This window comes from Myotis daubentonii, chromosome 1, assembly GCF_963259705.1.
Source record: "Myotis daubentonii chromosome 1, mMyoDau2.1, whole genome shotgun sequence".
Classification (NCBI taxonomy): Eukaryota; Metazoa; Chordata; class Mammalia; order Chiroptera; family Vespertilionidae; genus Myotis; species Myotis daubentonii.
In genome coordinates this window covers 187,204,591-187,232,143 of record NC_081840.1, presented here as the reverse complement: position 1 = coordinate 187,232,143, position 27,553 = coordinate 187,204,591, and the positions used below count along the sequence as shown (strand labels likewise).

Below are 27,553 nucleotides of genomic sequence, written 5' to 3'. Positions count from 1 at the left end.
TCAGAGCCATGTTATTTTAAAATATGCCAGCTTATATAATTGGAGGGGAAAAAACAGGTTTTAGAAGTTTTGTGGGGCCTTATACAATCTTGGGAAACTTTTTCAGAGAAACAATAGAAAATTAGGTAAAGACCTTGGCAGGGCCCCTTGCAAATGAGGTACTCTGAAGGTTAAGCTTCACTGGATTCATGGTAAATACACTTCAGCTTTGAAATGACAGAGTTCTGAATTCAAATCGAAAGAGCAATATGACTTACAAACTGAAGAAGTGTTTCTGCAGGAAAATTACACTGTATTTTCTTCATTCAGTGTTTACTAAACTATAGATTCATGAGATGAATGTGGTTGGTCATGACTAGCATAAAAATTTTTAAAGGTTAAATAAAGAAACAGAATAGAAAATACCAATGTGAAACATACAAGAGTCAGTTTTGTAGATATGTTATTTCAACTATACACAAAATGTACATGCATAGTGAACCTAAAATTAGTTTTTTCCTTTCAAAATTGTAATGGTTTTTTATTGCTTTTTGATCTGACATTTTATAAGATTAAATGTCAAAATGGCCCATTGACTAATTTGCCAAGGACTGAAACTCACAGACCAGAGCCAGTGATCAGTAATCAATGCACGAACTGGCTGAGTGTTGGTAGGATAGACTTTAGCAGTTTGAGTGAGATAAGGTCTCAGGTGACCTCTACCCATCCGGTGTGCAGAGGCTCTTAGACATCACCAATCTGTTGTGGGGCCTCAAGAAGGGGTTCTTTTCATGTGAACCAACTGCCTAGAGAAGAGTTGGAGTCAGACAAAATAAACTAAATAGTCAGTAAAAAGCAACAATATTTAGATTTATATTAGGTAAGGGAAGTGCAAATTAAAAATTGAATATCAGAGGTAAAAGTGTGAGGGTCGTGCCTGAATCAATCATTCTAAAAGTTGCAAAATAATGACTATAAATTCCTTGTAAATTTATGAGTTATTATATTCTAAGGAATAGTGTTCCCTTCTCTTGCACTTAAAATTTTATGTATAATCATTATGGTCTCATGGATTGCTTTACCCAATGAGCTGCCATTATTCATTTTGGTGGTCAAATTGTCCTGAATTTGGCCAGTGAAACCCCTTCAAACTGTCTCTCGTCTCCTTTTGACATATCCCTATCATTCTGAGCACTTAATTACTTTCTGACACGGTAAGACTTTGTGACACTATAAAGCTCTCCTTACACTTCTTATGCCCTAGGTATTTCTCCAAGAAGCTCTAGCCTTTTATAGTGGAAAAAATTATTTAACAGGAAGATCTGGACACTAAGTATGCTCACTGCTGCTGCTGATTCATTGTTTTCAGTAGATTGAGCTAGAGGAAAAATGACAATTTTATATGATTCCATCCAATACATATGTAACTGAAAAATCATGAATTCACATTGATCCTCTAATTCCATATGGTTTTCCTTGCCTTACTCCATTTGCACACTTCTGTCTTCTCACATCTTCATCAGTATATTTATTTATTCATTTCTCAATCCTACATTATATCCCATGTAGTTTTAGAACTGCATGTCCATAATATTACTAAAAAAACCTGTTCTAAGTAGAATTGAAGATCTGTCTGTTGAAATCTATTTGTCTTTTGAATGAAGGGCCCATTATTTTCTTCTTATACTGGTACATTATTTTCATACTTCTTACATTATTTCTGGCATGTTTCTATCACAATCACTTTGAATGCTTTCTTAAACTATTCTCATTTAGTGACATCTGTGCAAGGATAATCAATATTCTTTCTTTATGACAGTCTATTATTTGACAAACACAAAAGAACTATACAGCATGTAAATTAACAATGCCATGCTTTAAGTGGCAATGCACTTTTTAAATATTTTACTTATTGACTGATTTTAAAGAGAGAGGAAAGGGAGGGACAGAAAGAAGAAGGGAGGGAAGGAGAGAAAAGGGAGATGGGAGGTAGGGAGAAAGGTAAAGAGAGAGAGAGAGATAGAGAGAGAGAGATAGATAGATAGATAGATAGATAGATAGAGAAATATCGATTTGTTGTTCCACTTATTTATGCATTCATTGGTTAATTCTTATATGTGCCCTGACCAGGTATTGAACCCTCAAACCTTGGCATATTAGGATGACGCTCTAACTGAGCAACCTGGGCAGTGCCAGCAATGTACTTTTATATGCTCTTAAATATTTAATATTTAATATTTTAAAAATATGTTTTTATCCAGTTTAGAGAGGAAGGGAGAGGGAGAGAGAAAGAAACATTGATGAAAGAGAAACATCAACATCTATCGGATGCCTCCTATATACCCCCTACTGGGGATTCAGACTGCAACCTGGCCATGTGCCCTGATTGGGAACAAACCTGTAAGATCTCATGGTGCATGGGTTGATGCTCAGTGAGTTACACTAGCTGGGCTAATTTTTTTAATTCTATTAACCAGGCTCTCTTACCTGGGTTCTAACACTCATAGGAAAAATTCATAGTTTAAAAAATGGTTCTTACTATAATTTCCTCAAGGAGAAAGTAATATGATGTCTGTATTCTCACACAGAACATTAAAAACACAAAAACCCAATAACCTTACTACAGAATTCTGTTAATATGACTTGAATTCCCTATTTATGACAGATCTTCCTTAGTTTGAAAATCTAATTACTGCCTCCAAAATCTGACTACAGTTAAAAATACACGTCATAATGTGAAATCAGTTGGGCTATTAAATACAGTAAATGAGACTTAAAGGTAATCAAAAAGCATATGTTTATACTTTGAATTTTTTTAAAATCATATATATAATTTTAGCGAGAGAGGAAGGGAGAGGAAGAGAGAAACATCGATTGGTTGCCTCCCATCAGGGATGGAACCTGCAACCTAGGTATGTGCTCTAACTGGAACTGAACCCACAACCCTTCGGTACACAGGACAATGCTCTAACCAACTGAGACATACAGGCCAGGGCATTATTTATACTTTTAAGGTTAGAAAACTTTCTCCTTGGTAGCTGTATTAAGATAAATCAATAGGTGGTACAGTAAGATATATTTTTCACCCTCAGATCCTTCTTATAAACGTCAATAAAATATTCTAGGTTTGATATAATTAAGGTTGATTTCAGTAATTTAAAAACTTGGAAATTCTATTGAAATTCTTCCTACCATAGATGAATACAAATTACATTTTTTAAAAATCCTCACCTGAGGATATGTTTATTAGTTTTAGAGGGAGAGGAAGAAGAGAGAGAGAAACACTGATTGGTTGCCTCCTGTATGTGACCCACCAGGGATCAAACCTGCAACCTTTTGGTGTATAGGATGATGCTCAGACCAACTGAGTCACCCGTTCAGGGCCCAATTACATTTTTATAGTATTAGAATTATGATAAGGTTTAAAAGTTAAAAATTCTGAACTTTCAAAACTTAAATCCTTTTATTTTTAAGAAAACATATATGTTGCCCTGGCCGGTGTGGCTCAGTTGGCTGAGCATTGTCCCATGAACTAAGAGGTCACTGGTTTGATTCCTGGTCAGGGCTTGATCCCCAGTAGGGGGCATACAGTAGGCAGCTGATAGGTGTTTCTCTTATTGATGTTTCTCTCCCTCTCCCTAAAAAGAAAGGAAAAAAAAAAGAAAAAACATATCCACAAATGTCTTCTTAGGAAATTACAGTGTATATTACTCACCATTTGATGCTGATGAACCTGGGGTCAACAAACTAAGTGGGGAAAAATGTTGTCTATTAAAGTTAGCAGCTGCGGGTGCTCCTCCAAGGGGTGCCCCAGGTCCATACATCTGACCTCCTGAAAGGTTTGAGGCAAAGTTTCCCAAATGTGTAGAAGAAGGTGTTACAGAACCATATGGCGAGTCCATATTGACAATACCTATAATGGAGAAAATAATCATAATTTATAAAAGTTATCCCACTTCAGGAAAAACAATTAGAAAAACTTAAAATTCTAAGAACTCTCCTAATATATAAAAAATTTTTTAAATATATTTTTTATTGATTTCAGAGAGGGAGGGAAAGGGAGAGATAGAAACATCAATGATAAGAGAGAATCATCAATCAGCTGCCTCTTGCACTCCCCCCACTGGGGATCGAGCCTGCAACCCAGGCATGTGCCCCTGCCCAGAATCAAACCCACAACCCTTCAGTAGACAGGCCGACACTCTATCCTCTAAGCCAGCAGTTCTCAACCTGTGGGTTGCGACCCCTTTGGGGGTCAAACGACCCTTTCACAGGGGTCGCCTAAGACCATCGGGAAACACATATATAATTAATTACATATTTTTTTTGTAATTAATCACTATGTTTTAATTATGTTTAATTTGTAACAATAAAATTGGGGGTCACCACAACATGAGGAACTGTATTAAAGGGCCACGGCATTAGGAAGGTTGAGAACCACTGCTCTAAGCCAAACTAGCTAGAACTAAAAAAAATTTTACATTAAAAAGTCTCCTTGCTTACTTCTTTGTCCACTGACCACCATTTCCCCCTATTTCATAAACATAACTCCAAAAATAATTATCAAGAAAAATATAATTCTAATAGTTGATATTTTATTATCTATACATATAAAAAGCCAGCAACTAGAACTCCGTAATGACCGGTTGCTGTGACGCCCACTGCAGCCTGTGAACCGTCTAGATCAGGAGTGGGGTGGCCAGCCAACCTCCCATGGCCCCTCCCCCCAGCCGCCCCTGCCCCCGATGGGCCTCCCCTACCCTGATCAAGGGCAGGGCAACTAGCCAACCCCCCTGGCCCCTCCCCCCGGGCGCCACCCCCCACAATCACCTCCCCCACCCCGATCAGGAGTGGGGCTGGCCAGCCAACTGCCCACGGCCCCTCCCCCTGGCTGGCCCCACCCCCGATCAACCCCCCTCACACCAATGGGGAGAAGGGCGGCCAACCTCCTGTGGCCCCTCAACCTGGCAGGCCCAGCCCTGATCTGCCCCAATTGGGGCTGGGCCGGCTGGACCCCACCTGTGCACGAATTCATGCACTGAGCCTCTAGTTTATTATAAAATACATGTACATTTAATATCAACACTGAAATTTAAATAAGTTAATGGCCAAGGAGTTACATAAAATTTTATCTTTAAAAAACTTAGGGGAAAGCCCTGGCCATTGTGGCTCGGTTGGGCATCATCTCATCGACTGAAAGTCTGCTGGTTCAATTTCAGGTCAGGGCACAAGCCTGGATAGCAGGCTGGATGCTTGTCGGGGGGCATGCAGGAGGCAGCCGATGATGTTCTCCTCTCACATTGATGTTTCTCTCTCTGTCTCCCTTGCCCTTCCTCTCTAAAAATCATAAAAAATATTTTAAAAAGCAAAACAAACAAAACTTAGGGGGAAGGGAGGAGTGAATAGGCAAAACAGAGGATTTTTAAGACACTGAGAGTACTTTGTATGCTACTATAATTGTAGATTCTGATCATTAAACATTTGTTCAAATCCACAGGAATATACATCAGTCACTGAGAGTGAATCCTAATGCAAGCTAAGGACTTTGATAAGGATGTGTTGATGAAGGTTCATCAATTGTAACAATATTCCACTCTCGTGCGGGATGCTGATGGGAGAGGGCTATACCTGTGGAGACAGGGGTATACAGAAAATCCCTGTACTTTTCTCTCAATTTTACTGTGAACCTAAAAGTACTATAAAAATTTAATAAATCCTTAACAAGAAAACTACAGGGGAAAAAGAAAAAGATGTAGCTATACTTCTGCAACAGAGAAATCTTGATGGTTAGCACCCTAACTAAGTGGCCATACTTTCCATAGCCAACACTGGGACAATGTCATTGAGTGCCTCCTGATAAAAGGCAGTGTGAGTTTCAAAACACCACCTCTCCAATGTTCTTGCTAGAAATGTTGGACTTTAATGTAGTCATGGGTTGAAGAAACAGTGAATCTGACATGTGAGACATTTTTTAGGGCAACTGGGCTCTTCAAAGCATTCAATGTCAAGAAGAACAAAGGAAGGTAGTAAGATGTTTTAGACTGGGGGAGAGTAAAGAGATATAGCAGGCCACAACCACCATGCCAAAGCAAAAGAAGAATCAGCTGCAGCCACTGCTGCCGCAGCCCCAGGTGCCCAAGCGGGAAGAGACTGGGGACAAAGACAATGGGAATCCTGTGGGAAGGCCCTCTCCACATGGCCAATGGAAAGCCTGGTGACCCCAAATCTGCCCCCAACTGGAATCCACCCACATGTCCAACATTAGCAGAATGGATAAGTTATTGCATGTGCATGCAATGAATGGGATACTACACTGCAATAAAAATGAACAAACTTTTGCTACAGGCAACCTCGATGTATCTCACAAATGTGATGTTGGGAGTAAAAGGAGCCAGAAACAAAAGAATGCAGACTCTTTTCACAGAGGTCACCTGGATCAAGGGGACTGATTATTCCACTACTGCTGAGTCTCTCACCTCCTCCCCAGGTCAGAGGCCCAGTTTAGGGAGGCTTAGGCCTCAGGTTTGGCCCATATGGTTGTGGTTGGTGGGGGGTCAATGCTGAGCCTCCTTTGACTGGGCCAGACCATGGTAGCCTTTCACAAAGAACAGAGACATCCTCAAAGGCTCACATGCTGGTCACTTGTCAAGATTACCTGCCCCCTCCCTCACCCCAAGGATGACCTCCAGGATACAGAAGACAAATCTGACGGCCACTGTTGATATGAGGACCTCTGTGCCTTCTGCCACCCAGGCCTCCTCAGTGAGACTATGCCTTCCCAGCTGAGCTAGAGGGAGCCCTCTGTGACCTAGTGGCCATATGTTTCCCTGTGGCCCTGTGACAGCTACTATGACAGTTACCATCCTTACGCAGTAACACCACCCCTGTCCATCGCATCTCCCATATGGGGTCCAGTGTTTCATCACTGGGGTGAGGTGTGCACTATTTCTGCTGATCCAGCCTCCAGGACCCCATCTTTGTTCCTGGGTCCTCTCTCCCCTTTGCCAACAGACTGCTGAGCAGGAAACTTATTTGGTGCTATTTTTTGTGCATCTGTCCACCCAGCCCCCAGTGCTGCCCTCGATTCCTAAGCCTGAGAACAGTTTCATACCATTCCCCTCTTCTGGCTGCTTGTTTTAGGTCCTTTTTATTGATAACCCTGCTCCCAATGTTGGCAGCTGCTCTGTGAAACTCCCCAAGTTGTCTGACCTGGGGTCAAGTTTGGATGACTGGGACACAGTCACTTCCCGAAAGGCCACTCTCCCTGCTTTTGGTTTTCATAGTTTTGCTATCAGTAGCATGGCCAATAATGTTGTGGTCCGTGATTGTTGTCCTTGATAAATGTACATCCCCTCACAGTCGCAGTGTCTGTGGCATTTCTGTGGCTTCCCCCCACACTAAAGTCTTTCTGCCCAAAATGAGTGAGGCTCTTGGTGCCCTCGAGGCTCTCCAGACCTCCCAACATGGGAGAATTGGGAAACTTTTCACGAGACTTCCTCCCTGGCCTCCCCATTCTTCTGGTGTCGTTTTTTCTGGATTTGACACAGGTCCATGAGATGTGCTCTAAAGCCTCTGGTGGGCCTACCCTATTTCCTCTATAGCCCATTTTCCTTAAACTATGTAGTTGTGAGGACACCAGCCCTTTCATTTGAATTTTGTGGATCTCCACCTGGCCTACCAGCTGGACAGTCCTGGGACGCTCTCCCGACCTCTGTCCCTACATCACTGCCACTGGTTGTTTTCTGTGAAAACGGTGTGGGCAGGCTTAGTCTTGAACTGGCCCTGAGGAAATGGGTCAGGAGTTGTGTGGCCAAGGGGGAGGGATGAGACCCATTGGAGAGGGATGAGACCCACTGGAGAACTGAAAATGAATTTTTTTCTTTTTAACAATTTTTATGTTAGTAATAAATGCAGTGGGGAAAAAGAAAATAAAAAAAAAGACATAACAGCCAAAGGCAATGTGTGAACCTTGATTTGATCTTGGATCAAAAGAAAACACCCCCCCCCCCCCACCACACACACATAGGCATAAAAGATGTATCTGGGATGAAGGTAATGCATAGTTGGTGCTATTACTGAAATAATGCTAATTTTCTTGGGTGTAGTAATAGTGGAATAGAGTTGTGAAGGCAAACATGCCTGTTTTAACCTGAATCTAATGAATTATCTTCTGATGGACTCTCAAGTTAAACTTCAATACTTATTTTGGCTCTCCTCAACTCTACACACTCCCTAAATCTTGCCTCCTTTATAGAGCTTACTGAATCTTACCATAAAATAAGAATTTACTTCCTTTTTCTCTAAATCTTAATTTTACTCTTTCTCAACATATCACCTAGATTTTCATATTTTTTGAAAGGTGAAGTATTATAAATTGCAATTACTAAAAATGAAATATAAAAACATTTCCAATGCATTAGTATATTTTGATCTTTCCAAATCAAATTATAGATTCTATTGTTTTAGTACAAGATAAATTGTTTTTGAAAGTACACATAAATATTTCAGCGAACCCCCAGCAAAGAAGTATTACTAATGTAAATGTTCGTTATACTACAGTCACACATTATTGAAATGAGTAAAATAACAATCATTTCCCATTAAATTTAGAATTTTTTTGTTAGATAATGTCATCCTATATCAGTGATGGCGAACCTATGACACAAGTGTCAGAGGTGACATGAGAACTCATTTTTTTGGTTGATTTTTCTTTGTTAAATGGCATTTAAATATATAAAATAAATATCAAAAATATGTCTTTGTTTTACTATGGTTGCAAATATAAAAAAATTTCTATATGTGACACGGCACCAGTGTTAAGTTAGGGTTTTTCAAAATGCTGACACGCTAGTTCAAAAGGTTCGCCATCACTGTCCTATATAATAAAAGGCTAATATGCAAATCGACCGAACAGCAGAACGACTGGTCACTATGATGAGCATTGACCACCAGAAGGCAGACGCTCAACGCAGGAGCTGCCCCCTGGTGGTCAGTGCCCTCCCACAGGGGGAACACTGCTCAGCCAGAAGTCCTGAGCTGGGCTCATGGCTGGCGAGCACAGAGGCGGTGACGGGAACCTCTCTGCCTCCGTGGCAAGGCTAAGGATGTCTGACTGACGGCTTAGGCCCGCTCCCTATGGAGAGCCATCAGTTGGACATCCCCCGAGGGCTCCTGGACTGCAAGAGAGCACAGGCTGGGCTGAGGGACGCCTCCACCAAGTGCACAAATTTCATGCACTGGGCCTCTAGTGTCTTTAATAACACAGATCAGATTGGCAACCTTTCTGTAAAGGGCTAAATAGTAAATATTTATAGGCTTTCATTAGAGCAAAAAAGCAACTATAACAATATTAAATGAATGGGCATGGCTGATTTCAACAAAGCTTTGTGAACACTAAAATTTGAATTTCCTATTTTTTGTGTTACTAATATTCTTTAAAAGTTTTTTTAAAAATACACTTAAAAAATCTTATACAATCTTTTATCTCAGTTAAAAAAAAAATTACCAATGTAATAAAAGGGGTAGCATCCTAGCCGGTTTGGCTCAGTGGATAGAGCATCGGCCTACGGACTGAAGGGTCCCAGGTTCGATTCCAGCCAAGGGAACATGCCCGGGTTGTGGGCTCGATCCCCTGTAGGGGGCATGCAGTAGGCAGCCAATCAATGATTCTCTCTCATCAGTGATGTTTCTATCTCTCTCTCCCTCTCTCTTCCTCTCTGAAATCAATAAAGAAATATATTTAAAAATAAAAAAGAGCGTAATTCATAAAAAACAAAACAGGAAGCCAGACATACTTGGCCCATGGACCATAGTTATCTATCACTAGCATGGATCCTCTTAAATTGCTTGAAATTTTCATATTAAAACATATAGCTCTAAACCCAATTTGGTATTCTGGATTAAACATTACAACAGAGAAAGGATATCATTGAAAAAAAAACCTGATAAAATTTGAACAAAGCTTGCAGTTTAATTATATTGTATATTATTTTCTTAGTTTTAATAAATGTAGCATGATTAGTTACATAGATATTTAACAACAGGGAAAGCTGTGGTAGTTACAGAACTCTTCTATAAATGTAAAATTATTTCTAAGTAAATAGTTAAGAAAATAAAGTAATCATTCACAAATATACTCTATAAATATCAGCACTTTCTAACAGAACTTTCTATGATAATGTTATATGTTCAATATGTTAGCCACTAGAGATATGTGTTTATTAAGCATTTGAAATACGAGCATGGCCAACTTACAGCCACTAAGGAAAACAATAGGGAGGATCCTCAAAAAAACTGAAAACAGAACTACCATACAGATCCAGCAATTCCATTCCTGGAAATATATCCAAAGGAAACAAATTAAAAAAAACCTAACTAAAAAAGATATCTACAATCCCATATTCATAGCAGCATTATTCATAACAGCTGTGATATGGGAAAAACCTAAGTGTTCATTTGGCAGATAAATGAATAAACAGGTTGTGACATAGTATACTAGAGGCCCGGTGCACAACATTTGTGCACTGGGGGGTGGGGGTGGGGGAGTGTCCCTCAGCCTGGCCCTGCACCCTCTTGCAGTCTGGGACCCCTTGGGGGATGTCAGCCTGAGGGGTCCTTAGCAGGAGGTGGGAGATGCTCCTGCCACTGCCTCTGCGCTCGCCAGCCGTGAGCCCAGAATCTGACTGAGCAGTGCTCCCCCTGGGGGAGCGCACTGACCACCAGGGGGCAGCTTCTGCGTTGAGTGTCTGCTCCCTGGTGGTCAGTGCACGTTACAGCAACTGGTCATTCAGCCACTTGGTCAATTTGCATATTAGTCTTTTATTAGATAGGATATATATAGTATACACACACACACATATATATGAATCTTATTCAGCCATAAAAAAGAAAATCCTGCCATTTTTTACTACATGGGTGGACGGTGATGGAATTACACTAAGTGAAATATGCCAGACAGAGAAAGACCAATACTGTGAATCCACGTATATGTGGAATTTAAAAATAAACAAACTCTAGAAAAACAGATCAAATTTGGGAGAGTAGGATAATGGTGGAAGGTGGTCAAAGGTATGAACTTGTAGTATAAGATAAATAAGTACTAGGAACGTAATGTACACCATGATGACTACACTTAACATTGGTGTATATATATGTGTGTGTGTGTGTGTGTGTATGAAAGTTATTAAGAGACAGTAAATCCTAAGAATTCTCAACACAAAAAAAATTTTTGCTTTTTATTATGCCCTTATGAAATGATGTACGCCAACAGCAGTAATCAACTCACAATATATGTAAGTCAAACCATTATGCTATACAGCTTAAACTTATACAGTAATGTCAATTATACTTACATGAAACTGGAAAAACAAATTAAAATAAAAAGAAATATGACTACTATCTTCAATTTTATTTAACTTTAAATAGCACATGTGGTTAGTAGCAACCCTATTAAACTAGGTACCTGTATATTTTTCTCATTATTTTAAAAAAAGATAATCAAATGAAATCAAATATTAAAATTCTTTTGTTAATTATATTTTATTTGAAATAAAATACAATTTGAAACAAAATATAATTAACAAAATGGTATTACCTTAATAAATTAAAACATAAGAGACTTTTTACATTGAGAGAAAAATATACCTGATAAGTTTATTTATGGGAAATTCAAAATAAAATCCACTATACTTCTAAAAAGATTAGAACACTTGAGTTTAAAAAATACAGCAATTTCTGTCTACCTGGACTAAGGTAAAAATATTAGAAAATGGCTATGAGTTTTCACATCACTTGTGTAAATGAGCAGCTGCGGAATATCAGAAAATACAAACTTACCTGAGGGACTTGGAGCAGGTCTCTGTAATGGTGGTCTAAAACCTGGAGCTTTGGAAGTATCAGACTGATGTAAAGGATCTGAATTTGGCAAATATGAGGATTTTCCTGATAGCATAGATTCTGGTGTTGACTGAGATGAAACAACTGATCCTCCCCAGAAGGCATGAGAAGTAGGACTGTTTTCAAACAATGTGCTAAAGGGCCCAAATGGTAAGGGTGCACTGAAATTGGGAGCAATGGGCTTATTTGCTGGATGTACTGAATTTTGACAAGCACTTTGTGTACTTAAGGTCGAAGGTAGCTGAACAGAAGAGGGAACACTGTGAGGTCTTTTAATGTGATTGACACTTAGGACTGCAACAGATGAATTCTGAACTGGGGCTGGATTCTTATGAGGGGCAGTTGTGCCATGAGAGGGTGGTCTAATAGCAGGGGTTTCTATTTTTGGAGCAGGCTGGGAGCATCCCATTTGTGTCTGGGGCATGGGGTAAGTCACTGGGGCAGTAGAAGGCACTGCCACCGGAGCAGAACTTGTTGCTAAAGGAGGAACAGTCATTCTAACCTCCGGAGGAGGAACCTGAGACTGCTGAAGAGGTGGTCTTGGCTCCTGAGAAACAGATCCTGGAGGTTGTTGCTGAACAGAATGAACTGATGAACTCCCAGAACTGCTGCTGTTTGAAGGTCTATTATTTACTGTTTCTACTACTGGAGGACTACCTGCTTCCTGTTCAGAGGAAGATGCCCCTTTATTTGGAGATGCTGTTCCACAATCCAAAGGGCTATTTCTAGAAACCCCTCCTGGCTGAGCTGGTGGTGATGGGGAAGATGGGGATGATACTGGGTAGTGTTCTTTGGCAGTAGGCATGGGATATGTGGCATTTGTGGGTGCAGTGCTGTTGTTGCTTGCTGTGGTTGTTACCGTTGTGGTGGTGGCATTGGATGTCTTCACAACTGTGACAAAAAGCTGCCTTCTGACAGAAGGTGAACTTGGACTGCCATTTGTAGATGTACCAGGCACCGTTGAAGCTGATGAACTGGTTGTAGTTGTTGGACTTGAAGTTAAAGAACCTGCTGAATTCACCTGAGAACCACTGCTATTCTGATTGCTATGGCGAGGCACCATGTGAGGCTTAGGTGAGTTAGTAGCTCTGGCAGGGCTCAAAGGCCTGACAGGAAAAGGACCCCAAGTGGATTGAGCTGGTGGAAAAGTACCTCCAAAGTGGGTCATGGGCAACCTTGGTGGACGGATCTGCTGGAAAGTCTGAGCAGCAAGCAAAGCATGTGCAAACTGAGGAGGAGGATATGCTAATGGAAGAGAAACTGGAAAACCAGGCCTCACATTATTCACTGGGTTCTTAATGGTTTTGTGAGTAGATGCAGAAGAAATTGCAGGCACAGTGAGTGCTGTGGCAGTTTGAGATGTTGATGACAGAGCTACAGTCGTCATTTTAATTCCCATTAAGGAACTGTTAGCAGCAGTGGTGGTAGGTGCTGAGGACCCTATTTTGGAATTTACTGAGCTTTTCAAACGGTTCTTTGGAATAAGTTCATCAATTTCTTTGTCTGGATCCTTGATCAGAGCATTGATCAACTGAGTTGCTTGTCTTGTTGATTCAGTGCCACCCCTGTAGGTTGACAAAAAAAATTAGGTCTATTTTTAAATACGTAAAGCCTAAATTCATTAGCATGTGTGTATATATGTACATAGAGAGAACAATAGCCAACTCTTAAGGTATTCTGCAAATAAAGCCATACAATGTCCTGACAAGCCACTATATTTTTCAAAGGACTAGTGACTTATTTTCTAGAAATTCCATTTACTATTGTTTCCTTAGATTAAAAAATAATTTTCCTATGATAAAATACATTAGAAAAACTACTGCACTTAAATATTTAATCTATAATGTTTCTGTAATTTCACAGTTGATCAATACTAAAAGCAAAGTAAACAAGGAAAATAATAGAACTGAGCAAGAAAATAGTATTTTTATTTTAAATCCTGGTACTTAAGATAACTCCATCTATGACATACTTATTAGTGGTTTCTCTAGTAGAACAATTATTATAATTCTCTGGAATAATGTCTCAAAATGAAAGGAATCCTGATATTACAAACAATATTAATAAGGTCAAACCCTAAGTGTTGTTTCTTCAGGAAAATATTTGATAGCAAAAACCCTAACGGGGCCCAGCTGGCATGGCTCAGTGGTTGAGTGTCAACCTATGACCCAGGAGATCACAGTTCAATTCCCAGTCAGGGCCCATGCCCAGGTTGCAGGCTCAATCCCCAGTGTGGGTTGTGCAGAAGGCAGTCAATCAATGATTCTCTCTCATCACTGATGTTTCTATCTCTCTCTCCCTCTCCCTTCTTCTCAGAAATAAATAAAAATATATTAAAAAAAAAAAAAAAAACCTAAAGGGGAAATTACTTATAAATGGTATCTGCTTTCCTCTGCTCTAGATAAGGCAGACTGTGACCACCGACGTAGTCCAGGAGAGAGAAAACAAGATAGGAGAGGAGAATAAACACAAGGTAAGCTATAAAACTATCAGTTCAGTTCTCCTATTACTGTGAAGGGGCACCAAATTTATGGTTCCTCAGAATTTCATCTTTATTTTAAGGGTATTCAGGTACACACATATTCACTTCAAGACAAATATCCACTTCAAGTTTAAATCTATTATGAGCTCATATTCTAAGGACAAAATCTCAGAATACCAAAGTTCAAATGCTAACTTAAAAGAAAGATGAAAACCTGCTTAAAATGTGTTGTTAAGGAATTATTTTTAAAAGTCTCAGAATAAATTTTAAGAATGTCATATGAACAGTTATGTAAGAAAAAGATTATCTAAACTTTTGTCGCACACAAGAAATATGCCTTCAAAGCCCTTTGATATACTTCATGTGAAAAAATTATAAAGGTTATCTTCTAAAATTCCAATTTTTAAAAAGTATGCTATTAAATGCAAAGTTTCATTGAAAACTCAAATGCTTGTATTTCATTAATCTATAGTGCAATATAACACAAAGGAAGAAAACATAAGAGATAAAATTTTGCCTTATAGTTATTATCCGGTCTCCTGTCTTGTCTTTCTGCTTATCAATATCTATGTGTGCACCCGTGAACTCCCGAATAGCATTAATATTACAGCCTCCTCTTCCAATCACTCTGGATATCACAGTTGATGGAACAGATACTTTCTTCGACCTGTTTAAAAGTTGCAAAGATAAATTAAAATAAATCATTAGTTTCAGTGGTTGTCATTAAAATAAGAGAGAGTACTACTAAAATATGTTTTTGAAAATACAGAATAGATTTTTGTTGAATAAGCATTTTCTATCTATTCTCACTCTAGGTGACAAAAGGCAACTAGGAATTACAGGAAAAAGGAGGGGAGGGGAGGGGAGGGGACTGAAGGGAAAGGGAAAGGAGGGGAGGGGGGAAAGAGATAAAATATAATGACGAAAGATTGTTTTGTTGATTTTCATCATAAATATGTGTAAAGTACATACTATGTAGACATGCACTGTGCTAATGCAAATAAAATAGCAAATAAGAGAGACATGGGTTTCTGCCCATATGTATATTGACTATGCAGACACCAAGTTAGAGCTATAATACCATGCCTAGAGTGGTTTAATAAGATAAACTAAATAAACAGTGGTTAGAGCATCTAATCCAGCCCAAGGAGGTAAGAATGGTTTCTTGTGAGCACATTCAGGTGATTGGTTCACATTCTTCTTTTTATTCTCTAATACGTAGCTGAAAGGATGACATTAAAAATTTGTTTCCCTGCATTCTTCTGGAGGCATTAAAATTATCCAGACATAGAGACTCACTAAAAGAATGTTCAGTAGTATGAGAAACAGAACCCACTGAGATTTCAAAAAAAGCAAAACAGCCTGGCTGACATGGCTCAGTGATTGAGTGTCGACCTATGAACCAAGAAGTCATGGTTCAATTCCCGGTTAAGACACATGCCCGGGTTGCGGGTTTGATCCCCATGTAGGGCGCGTGCAGGAGGCAGCCAATCCATGGCTTATTGATGTTTGATCTCCTTTTCTCTTCCTCTCTCTAAAATCAATGAAAACATATTTAAAAGTTATATTTTAAAAAGGTAAGATATTACCCCTGCCCTTTTATATACATATCTAAATTTCTTGACAATTCCTTCTTCCCTAAAGAGAATAATGAATCAGTGATTATTATTTTGAAATGCTAGGAATGTCTTTGTAATCACAATATAAAATTGCACATGGAAAAACTGAATTAGCTTATTTTCGTACAGAGTACTTGGATGTTGTGATTTCAATGACTACAATAGTGTATGTGAATAAGTTAATGTGTATGTGTGAGAAAAAGACAGAGATAAAGAAAGCTGTTGCTTCAAATAATCAAAAGTCTAATTTTTTTATGGAATTTCTAGGGAGTTCTTTAACATAGGTTGCCAAAGATTTAAAATCCTTTCTGGGTGTGTAGTAAAGTTTAAAACCAATATTTACTCAGTCTTCATATACTTACAAGCATGCATTAGACATTACCTGGGCTCTGAGATTACAAATCTGAACAAAACACCATCTATCTTTCACCTTAAAAAACTTACATGAGTTCTCTATCAAATACCACTACCTATAAGGATTAAGCAGATAACAGTCATCTTTTTATGTAAAAAGCTCCTAATTTTTAAGAATATTAACATATGCTGTTGTGTGCTTTTATCATCTAAAATATGATGTAGATCGTCTCTGTTAGCGAGATTCGGCCTTGGGCCACCAGTCTGCAACCTCTGAAATACTTGGAGGAATTTAACTGTAAGGTAAAAATCCATATTTCAATTTGAAATTGAGCATATTTAAAAACTGAGAAAAACAATCAAGGAAACAAGTACTCACCTTCTTACAACTTCTTTCCATCCTTCTTCCCTCTTTTGTCCTCGCTTAGGACTTGCTACAGTTAACTTCCCATTTGGAGAAGAAAGGGGAGACGGACCCGATTTTGTGCAAGTGGACAGAGAATTACTGGTCACTTCAGTGACAGTCTCTGACAATCTTTAACAGAGAAAGGATAAGTACATTAAATATAGAGCAGATGTAGAATTTTTAAATGATAAAGGCAATCATTTACATCATTTTATTGTTTTATTTAAAATATATTTTTATTGATTTCAGAGAGGAAGGGAGAGGGAGAGAGATAAACATCAATGATGAGAGAGAATCATTGATCAGTTTTCTCCTGCATGCCTCCTACTGGGGAACAAGCCAACAACCCAAGCATGTGCCCTGACTGGGAATCGAACCATGACTTACAGGTTCATAGGTTGATGCTCAACCACTGAACCATACCCGTTGGGCAATTGTTTTATTTATTTTTAGAATGAACATGGTACCCAAATAACAAATTTACTTTTCATTTTTTAATACTTAGCATAATATGAAAATATTTTAAAAGATAGTTTCTAGAAAATAACTATATGCCAACAAATTGGACAATCTGGAAGAAATAGATAAAATTCCTAGAAATATACAATCTTCTAAAACTGGATCAGGAAGAGTCAGAGCATCTGAATAGACAGATTACAACTAATGACATTGAAGCAGTAATTTAAAAAAAGTAAGCCCTAACCAGTTTGGCTCAGTGGATAGAGCATCGGCCTGCAGACCAAAGGGTCCCAGATTCGATTCCAATCAAAGGCATGTACCTTGGTTGCAGGCACATCCCCAGTAGGGGGTGTGCAGGAGGCAGCTGATCGATGTTTCTAACTCTCTATACCTCTCCCTTCTTCTCTGTAAAAAATAAATAAAATATATTATTTAAAAATAAATAAAATAAAAATAAAACACCTCCCAATAAACAAAACTCCTGGACCAGATGGCTTCACAGATGAATTTTACCAAACATTCAAATAACTAACACCTATCCTTCTCAAATTATTAAAAAAATTCAAGAGGATGGAAGAGTCCCAAGCTCATTTTATGAGGCCAGCATTATCCTATAATTTCAAAACCAGATAAAGCCATTACAAAGAAAGAAAATTATAGGCCAATATCCCTGATGAACTGAGATGATAAAATCCTTAACACAATATTAGCAACCTTGATCCAGCAACATATTAAAAAGACCATAAACCATAACCAAGTGGGATTTGTTCTGGAGATGCAAGGTTGATAAAATATCGGTAAATCAGTAAATGGGATACACCACTTAAACAAAATGAAAGCTAAAACCACATGATCGTATCAATAGACACAGAAAAAGCATCTGATAAAATCCAGCAACCATTTATGATAAAATCTCTCAGCAAAGTGGGAATAGAGGGAACATAGCACAATAAAGGCCATATATGACAAACTCACAGCCAACATCATACTCAATGGACAAAAACTAGAAGTGTTTCCCTTAAGATCAGGAATAAGACAGGGATGCATGCTTTCACCATTCTTATTCAACATAGTACTAGAAATCCTATCCACAACAATCAGACAAGAATAAATAAAAGGAATCCAAATTGGAAAAAATTAAAATTGTCATTATTTGCAGATGACATGATACTGTGAAAATAGAACCTAAAGATTCCACCAAGATACAAAATAAATATACAGAAATCAGTGGCATGTATTTATACATCAATAATGAACTATCAGAAAGGGAAACTAAGAAAACATTTCCATTCACAATTGCTTCAAAAAGACTAAAATACCTAGAAATAAATTTAACCAAGAATATGAAAGACTTGTACTCAGAAAACTACAAGACACTCAAGAAAGAAACTGAAGAAGATACAAACAAGTAGAAGCATATATCATGTTCATGGATTAAAAGAATTAACATCACTAAAATGTCAATACTATCCAAAATCATCTATAGATTCAACTCAATTCCTATCAAAATACCAATGGCATATTTCACAGTACTAGAACAAATACTCCAAAAATTTATATAGAACCACAAAAGACTCCAAACAGCAACAGCAACCTTGAGAAAGAACAAAGTTGGAGGAATCATGCTACTTAATATCAAACTATAGTACAAGGACATAGTAATCAAAATAGCATGGTACTGGCATAAAAACAGACATATATATTACTGGAACAGAATATAGAGTCCAGAATAAACCAACATCTTTACAATCAATGAATGCTTTTTGTTTTGTTAATCTCACCTGAAGATATTTTTACATTGAATTTTAGAGAGTGGAAGGGAGGGGCAGGGATGGAGTAGAGTAGGAGAATTAGAGAAAGATAGAGAGAGACTTCCATACATAGATTGGTTGATTCCCCCATGTACCCATACCAGGGCAGGAATCGAACCTGCAACCCAGGTATGTGCCCTGGACCAGGAATCGAACCAGAGACCCCTTTTCTAACCACTGAGACACACCAGCCAGGGCTATGGTCAATATTTAAGAAAGGAGGCAAAAATATACAGTGGGGTAAAGATAATCTATTCAATAAATGGTACTGGAAATATTGGACAGATATATGAAAAAAATGAAACTAGACCACCTTCTTACACCATACACAAGAATAAACTCAAAATGGTTTTAAGATAAATGTTAGACTTGAAACCATAAAAATCCTAGAAGAAAACATAGGCAATAAAATCTTGGACATTTCTCATAACAACATTTTTTCTTATATATCTCCTAGGGCAGTGGTCGGCAAACTCATTAGTCAACAGAGCCAAATATTAACAGTATAACGACTGAAATTTCTTTTGAGAGCCAAATTTTTTAAACTTAAACTATATAGGTAGGTACACTGTTATTAACTTTACTAGGGGCCCGGTGCACGAAATTCGTGCACTGGGTGTGTGTGTGTGTGTGTGTGTGTGTGTGTGTGTGTGTGTGTGTAGTGTCCCTTAGCCCAGCCTGCCCCCTCTCACATACTGGGAGCCCTCAGGCGTTGACCCCCATCACCCTCCAATCGCAGGATCGGCCCCTTGCCCAGGCCTGACGCCTCTGACCCAGGCTTCAGGCCTGGGCAAGGGGACCATCATATCCCCCCAATCCCCAGCTCAGCCCCCGCCCAGGCCTGATGCCTCGGCCAGAGGAGTTGACCCTCATCACCCTCCGATCACCAATCACCGGATCGGCCCCTTGACCAGGCCTGAGGCCTCCGGCAGAGGTGTCAGGCCTGGGCAGGGGACCCCCAGCTCCCCGCGGTTGCAGGCTCCGCCCCTGCCCAGGCCTAACACCTCTGGCCTAGGCATCCGGCCCGGGCAGAGGGGACCCGCAGCTGCAGCGGCCCCGCGATCGTGGGCTCCTCTTTAGGCCCAGGCAAGGGACCCCTAGCTCCCGGGACTGCCAGCTTCGACCGTGCCCAGCTCCCATCGCTGGCTCCACCCCTACTTCCTGCTATCACTGGCCAGGGCGGAAAAGGCACCTGATTCTCCGATCATGGCTGGGGGGCAGGGCCGCCTTTGCCCTGCCCCCCAGCTCTTAGCTCCCCGCTGGGTTTCCGATCACTGTCAGTGGCAGGGGGCTTCTTCCTGCTTTCCCTTTCGCCTCCCTGCATTGTGCCTACATATGCAAATTAACCGCCATCTTGTTGGCCCTTAACTGCCAATCTTAGTTGGCAGTTAATTTGCATATAGCCCTGATTAGCCAATGAAAAGGGTATCGTCGTACGCCAATTACCATTTTTCTCTTTTATTAGATAGGATTAGGGTACTCCTAAGGCTTAGGAAGAGCCATACTCAAGGGGCCAAAGAGCCGCAGTTTGCCGACCACGGTCCTAGGGCAAGGAAAAACAAAAGAAAAAATTTAAACAAAGGGGACTACAACATATTAGAAAGTTTTTACATAGCAAGGAAACCTTCAACAAACTGAAAAGACAACCCACTGAATGGGAGAACATATTTGCCAATATATCTGATAATGGGTTAATAGCCCAAAATTTATAAAGAATTTATACAGCTCGCCACATAAAAAACAATCCAATTAAATAATGGGCAAAAAATGTGAATAGACACTTCTCCAAAGGGATATACAGAAGGCAAATAGACCCATGAAAAGATGCTCAAGGTCATTAATCATCAGAGAAATGCAAATTGAAACCATAAGGAGATAGCACCTTACCCCTGTCAGAATGGCTGTCATCAATAAACCAACAAACAAGTGTTGGCCAGAATGTGAAAAAAAGGGAACCCTCGTGTACTGTTAGTGGGAATGCAGATTGGTGCAGCTACTGTGAAAAGCTGTATGGAGTTATGTCAAAAAATTAAAAAAAAAAAACACTGCCTTAATACCCAGCGATTCCACATTTGGCAATTTATACAAAGAAACCTGAAACACTAATTCAAAAAAATATATGCACACCTATGTTCATTGCAGCATTATTTACAATAGCCAAGATTTGGAAGCAGCCCAAGTGTTCATCAGTAAATGAGTGGATAAAAAATAACAACTATGGTATATTTACACAATGGACTACTACTTGGCCATAAAAAGCTAACCTTACACTTGGCAACAGCAAAGATGAACCTGGAAAGCATTATCAGTGGCCGGCAAACCGCGGCTCATGAGCCACATGCGGCTCTTTGGCCCCTTGAGTGTGGCTCTTCCATAAAATACCACGTGCGGGTGCGCACGTACAGTGCGACTAAAACTTCGTGGCCCATGTGCAGAAGTCGGTATTTTGTGGAAGAGCCACACTCAAGGGGCCAAAGAGCCACATGTGGCTCGCAAGCCGCAGTTTGCCGACCGCTGTGTGAAATAAGCCAGTCAGAGACAGACAAGTAGAATATAATTTCACTCATATGTGGAATCTAATGAACAAAATGAACTTATAAGCAAAACAGAGAGAGACTCATAGAGAGCCGGCTGACAGATGTTGGTGGGGTAGGGACTGAGCAAAAAAAAAAAAAAAAGGAAAAAATAGCTCTGGTCAGTGTGGTAAGTGGTTAGAGCATCAGCCTGAGCACCTAAGGGTTGTTGGTTCGATTCCCGGTCACAGGTATATACTTCGGTTTAGAGTTTGCCCTTTTCCCCCAGTTGGGGCATGTGCATGCTGGAGGTGGTTTTTCTCTCTCTCCACCCCCAACCTTTCTTTCTCTAAAAATCAATGGAAAAATATCCTCCAGTGAGGATTAACAACAACAAAAAAAGATGCTATCTAGAGTTAAAATTTAGAGGAGTTTAATCACAATAATAATCACTGAGTACCCATAATCAATACTTTTTATGGACTAAGTTTAACAAAATGAATAAATTACATAGTAAAAATAATTTTCTCTCTCATTAATATGAAATCTAAAAAGTAGCTTATTTTTCAAATCAAATGAAATTGTGTTGTCAAAACAAAGGCAAATTCTTGTTCTGCTGTTCTTTACTGGATTTATAAAAAAAATTTAGCAACAAGCATTTCATGATACTATAAATTATAAAAATAAAAATTGGAACTAACTTTATTGAAGCCTTGCCAGAAACAGATTTTCTCTCCTCCTTTGGAAATGTAACCAGAACTGATGGCTGTTTCTTGTTGGTCACAGTGGTAGTAACCACAGCAGGTGAATGATTGTCACTCTTTCGGCTGCTATTGCTGTTACTACTTTCATCACTGCAGCTGGAAATCCTCATGTTATCACTGTCCCCACTCTCGCTGGTACTGCTACTTTTTGACTCTCCTCCGTTCACCTTCTCTGGCTGACTGTATGAGATTGGTAGTGGATCATCAAATATAATTTGAACGTTTTCTGGAGTCATTTTATTTTTCCTGTTTTTCCTCTTTGAACTGGTTGTAGTTATGGTATTATTTCTTTTACCATGGGAACCTGCCAAAGTTGTCCAGGTTGCAGATATACCTATAGTAGTAGTGGTTGTGGCACTTGGAGGCTCTGTCAAGACTTCAGGCTCATCTGTAAAAGTACCAATAATGAATTAGCAAATTCTAAGAATTCTTAGAATATATTTATCTTTAAGTACTTCAAGAAAGAAAACCAGGAGTTATTTGCTTCTATTAGACATAAAGTCATCAGGCATTCCAGCATTCATCATAAGGAGATAAATATGACTGATCTATTCTATGTCTCTAAGTCCTAAACAATGCATAATAGGCAAGTGTAAGAATTATTTGGGGGACAATTTTATAAATGTGACTATATACTGTATATTCAATGTTTTATATAATTAAATTTCTTGGATGTTATAATGTTATTGTGATTATGTAAAATATGTCGTTTTTCTGGGAAATAATCAAGTCTTTAGGGGCGATTTCGCATGATACATACATCTTACAAGCAAACTGTTCAAAAAAAGAGGAATAAAGATAAACAAATGTACCAAAACATTTTAACAATCTAGGTGATATTCAGGTGTTCAACATACTAATCCTTAAACATTTCTTTAGTTCAAATTTTTTTCAAATTAAAAGGCTGGAGGAGGTAGAATACACACACACACACGCACACACACACACTGCATACATATTTGGTAATTTAGCAGTGATGGTTCTTCTTCAGAATATCATCTCAAATAATCTTTAACTAGAACCTCGTTAAAAATAATTTCCTCATTTGAGAAAAGTCTGAATATGGTCTGGATTATAGATAATATTACCAAATTACTGTTAATTTTTTTTAGGTAGTACGATTATGTAAGCAAATGTCAGGTGTATGTTGAAGTTTTATAGGTACAATGTCAGAATGTCTGCAATTTACTTTCAGATAGCTTAGAAAAAATATGTATGCATATTTAGAGGAAAAGAAATTGAAGTAAATGGGTAAAACGCTTACTTTTATTAAAACCTAGGTAAAGTGTATTCAGGTGTTTTATCATTTTAATTTATCTTCATAATAAAAAAGCTAGAGAGAAGTCTATAAATAAAAATAGCACATAAATACTTTAAGGGCTTATTTAGAAATCTAATTTTACCTAAGTTACTGATATTTTAAAAATATAATTTTCAATACAATGTATTATATGAAACAAATTAGATGGTTTGTAGAGAAAAATACCTTCAACTTTATGTTTTTCTTTTTCTTGAGCAGCTTGGAGTTCAAAGTTCTCTTTATTTTTCGCTTCAATTTCTTCTAGTTTTCTTCTTTGTTCTTCCTTTTTCTTTCTTCTCTTCTCCTTTCGCTTTTCTCTTTTGGCAGCCAAAGCCAGCCTCCGGCTTTCTTCTCTTAACTGTTAAAGGATCAATAAAACAGAACAACACTGGAATTTACCATGGGAAAAAATTGGTCTATGTTATCATGAAAACTGGGATATCATAAAATTCGAAGTCATATAGCTTAATTAATTATTTGAGCGAGATTATATTCTAATCGCTGTAAAGAGAAAATATTTTTAAAGACTCAAGATCAAATTAATGATAAAAATCTAATTTTAAAATGGGTGCCCTGGACTGTGTTCTCAGTGGGTTAGAGCCTGCACACCAACTGGTCTCTTAGGCTCAATTCCCAGCCAAGGGCACGTAGACCTCAGTTGCAGGTTTGCTCCATGGCCCAGGTTATGCACGTGTGGGAGGCAGCCAATCGATGTCTCTTTCTGATCTATGTTTTTCTCTCTCTCTCTCTCACTCTTTCCCCCTCCTCCCTCCCTTCCGTACTTTCTTAAAATCAATGGAAAAATATCTTCAAGTGAGGATTTAAAAAAAGAATAGAAATACCAAGATACCATGTGTCATTTGTTAATTTGGCAAAAATAAAAAAGATATTGTTATCGGGGAATTGACAAGACCTGGGTTCTTATCTTCTTGAAGGAAAGATTTCAATCACAAGTCAAAGTATAGAAAAGCAAGCAAGAATTTACTGTGTTCAGCAAAACACACTTAGGACAGTGAAATAAGGAAGGGCATAGAAGAAGCAACAGAAGAACCTAGGCTGGGTCGCTTTGGCTTACAGGGAAGTCAGAGAAAAGAGAGCCTTGGAGACAGGTTCATGGGGTTAGCCTGGGAAGAGCTGCCACTGCCAATTGCTTCCCTGGTTCAAAGTCTCCTGAGGTTCCTTGGAGTTTAGGAGATAGGAGCCTGGGGGGGGGGGGGGGCACGGGAATGGCATGGGCATACTCACTGGAGGGAAAGCTTATTGGGATCTTCCTTTTCATTGGTTTTAAAAGCTGGCATTTAGGGGAGGTCTTAAGGGAGGATATTCATCAACTTTTTGCTGATGAACCAAAAAGTGAGACTTATTCTCTTAATTTGTCTGTCCTTGGGGGTGGCTGGCAAATGACACTAATTTCTTTTCTGTCTCCTGAGTTCAGTGATTTAAGCTATTTACCCTCTGGGTTGGGAAGAAGTGAAAACCTTTTACTGGTAAGTATCCCTGGTTTAGGGAAGATAAGATTTTAGTTTCCCTATTCTGCTTGTCCTGGAATTTTCTTAGCTTCTTACTATCCTACTCAAAGAGAAAATATTACTCAAAGTATATACTTACTATATACTCAAAGAGAAAATATTTTCAAAGGATCAAAATGAAATTAATGATAAAAATCTAATTTTAAAATGGGTGAATGATAAAGAAATATGTAGCTCCTAATCACTAAACATATACCCATGGCATGTGTTGTTCATTAATTTGGAAAAAATAAAAAAGATATATATCAGCATGAGCTTTGGAAAATAAGTTGTTTCCTATACTGCTATGGGTATATATATATTTACTTTTTAAAAAAAATATATTTTATTGATTTTTTACAGAGAGGAAGGGAGAGAGATAGAGAGTTAGAAACATCGATCAGCTGCCTCCTGCACATCTCCCACTAGGGATGTGCCAGCAACCAAGGTACATGCCCTTTACCGGAATTGAACCTGGGACCTTTCAGTCCGCAGGCCGACGCTCTATCCACTGCTCCAAACCGGTTTTGGCTATATTTACATTTTAGGAAAGGTAATTTGGAAACCTCCTATGAAAATTACAAACTGCTTATCCTAAGAATTTATTCTTCATAAAATGACTATCTCTGGTGAAAAGATATAGGTTCAATAATGTCCACCATAAAATTAATTATAATAGCAATAAAAAAAAAAAGGTAAATCCATCAAATGGTGGGGACAAATTAACAACACACCTTCACCGAATATAGGCAGCCATGAAAAGTCTCTAAATATATACTTCGAAAATGCTCACAATTTACATTTGTTAGGAGAGAAAAAAAAGGCACAGTGCAAATTCTCCCATTTATAGGGGAAGGCCACCCTCATGTGAGTCTATTTGTAGAAGTACAAAAAACAGCCCCACTAAGGATAAATATCAAAGGCTTACTAGTGACTATCTCTAGAGAGTGGGACTGGAGAGAGGTAGCTGGAAGATGGCGACTTTTAATTTTACTTTATATATCTGTACGTTGTTTCTATTTGTCAAAATGAGTACGTATTACTTTCATAAGTAAAAAAAAGTTAAGCATAAGTTTCAAAGTCAAATAATATCTCTTAATAAGCTATTTTAACTATTCCATTTTTCTCCTTGGTTCATAAACTGGGAAAAACCTTCAAACTCCTTTGTTTGTATATACTCTTACAGATATTTTCAAACTAAAAAAAAAGGTACTCCCTGCCCATAACCTAGCATTCTGTATATTTTATATTTTAAATATTAGATATCAAAACAATGATACTCAGTTTATGAAAAATATCCCAATGTCCTAACTAATGAAACCAGAGCTCAAAGACAAGTTCATAAGCCAAATTAACATTATTTTTCATCAGAAAATGTCTAACTTCATTCTTTAAGTCTTTTGCTTTTGCTAGATACTCATCCTGCCTTTTCTCTTTCTTTTAATTTTTTAAAAAGTTATTTCAGAGAGGAAGGGAGAGGGGAGAGAGTTAGAAACATCAATAATGAGAGAGAATCAATGACCAGCTGCCTCCTGCCCACCTCCTACACCCAGGTACGTGCCCTTAATAGGAATTGAACCTGGGACCCTTTAGTCTACAGGCCAACATTCTATCCACTGAGCCAAACCAGCTAGGGCTCACCCTGCCTTTTCAAATTATCCCAGTTAGAAGTCCGAAAGGTTTTGCACAGCTTTGAAGTTTTTACACCCTAGGGCAATGCACCATAATTACATTCTCTTTGGGGGTAGAGATAAGACTTTTATTCCTGAAAAGGAAAACAGTTCAGGAGAATCTGTAGAAAACTGATACTTTCTCAGGCAGATAGACTTCAGGAAAGAATACAAATGGATGTTGAAATTGTAGAAATTGTCTTAGTAGCACCCCTAGAAACTTTTGGTGGGCCTCTAGAAACTCCAGTCTGAAGAAGGGGAGAGGAACTTTTGACTTTTCAAAAGGACTAAGAAGAAAACAGTAATTGTTTGGTGACTTTCACTCCCTAGGTCACTGTCTGGGAGGAGGAGTTATATATGATTGGTGGTTTTAAAAGAAGGAACTGAGCATGTGCTGACTCAGCTCATTGCTTTAGTGGGGCTACCGGTTGGTCCTCAGGAAAAATGCTTTCTCTGCCTGAACTCCAGTGAGGGAGGCTGTCGTCCTGTTTTGCTCTGATTTTGATAGAAAGAATGGGTAAGTGCCAGGGGAAGAGGAAAAGTGGAAGTGGGGGTGAAGGGTGTGGCAGAAAAATATTTTTAAGGCGACTGAGGCTGTAGATATAAAGCCTCTCCAAATCAGTTAGGAATAATACATATTTTAAGTTATATTATGTCTGTATGAACAGAAAAACCTTGAGAAAGGTACAGGAAATAGCTTTTGGGGGATCAAAATAACAAGTGAAGTTTAAGACTTTTGACTAGGTCAGGATGGGTAGTTTTTGTGGGCTGCATTTTTAAATTTGTCCAGTGG

General features: G+C 38.7%; 1 protein-coding gene across 8 annotated transcripts in view; it reads right to left on the bottom strand.

The window, feature by feature from the left end:
- Positions 1–27,553, bottom strand: part of ANKRD17 (ankyrin repeat domain 17) — a 177,527-nt gene that overhangs the window by 7,919 nt on the left and 142,055 nt on the right. For 7 of the 8 annotated variants that reach the window (XM_059668945.1, XM_059668955.1, XM_059668996.1 and 4 more), the window contains 6 exons: positions 23,769–23,940; positions 22,220–22,670; positions 16,709–16,864; positions 14,874–15,023; positions 11,815–13,439; positions 3,695–3,892 (listed from right to left, as the gene is read on the bottom strand). In XM_059668945.1, coding sequence (XP_059524928.1) covers positions 3,695–3,892; positions 11,815–13,439; positions 14,874–15,023; positions 16,709–16,864; positions 22,220–22,670; positions 23,769–23,940 — 2,752 coding nt within the window. Of the gene's footprint in view, positions 1–527; positions 786–3,694; positions 3,893–11,814; positions 13,440–14,873; positions 15,024–16,708; positions 16,865–22,219; positions 22,671–23,768; positions 23,941–27,553 lie in introns of those variants that run through there. The other variant, XM_059668979.1, reaches the window with a different exon arrangement.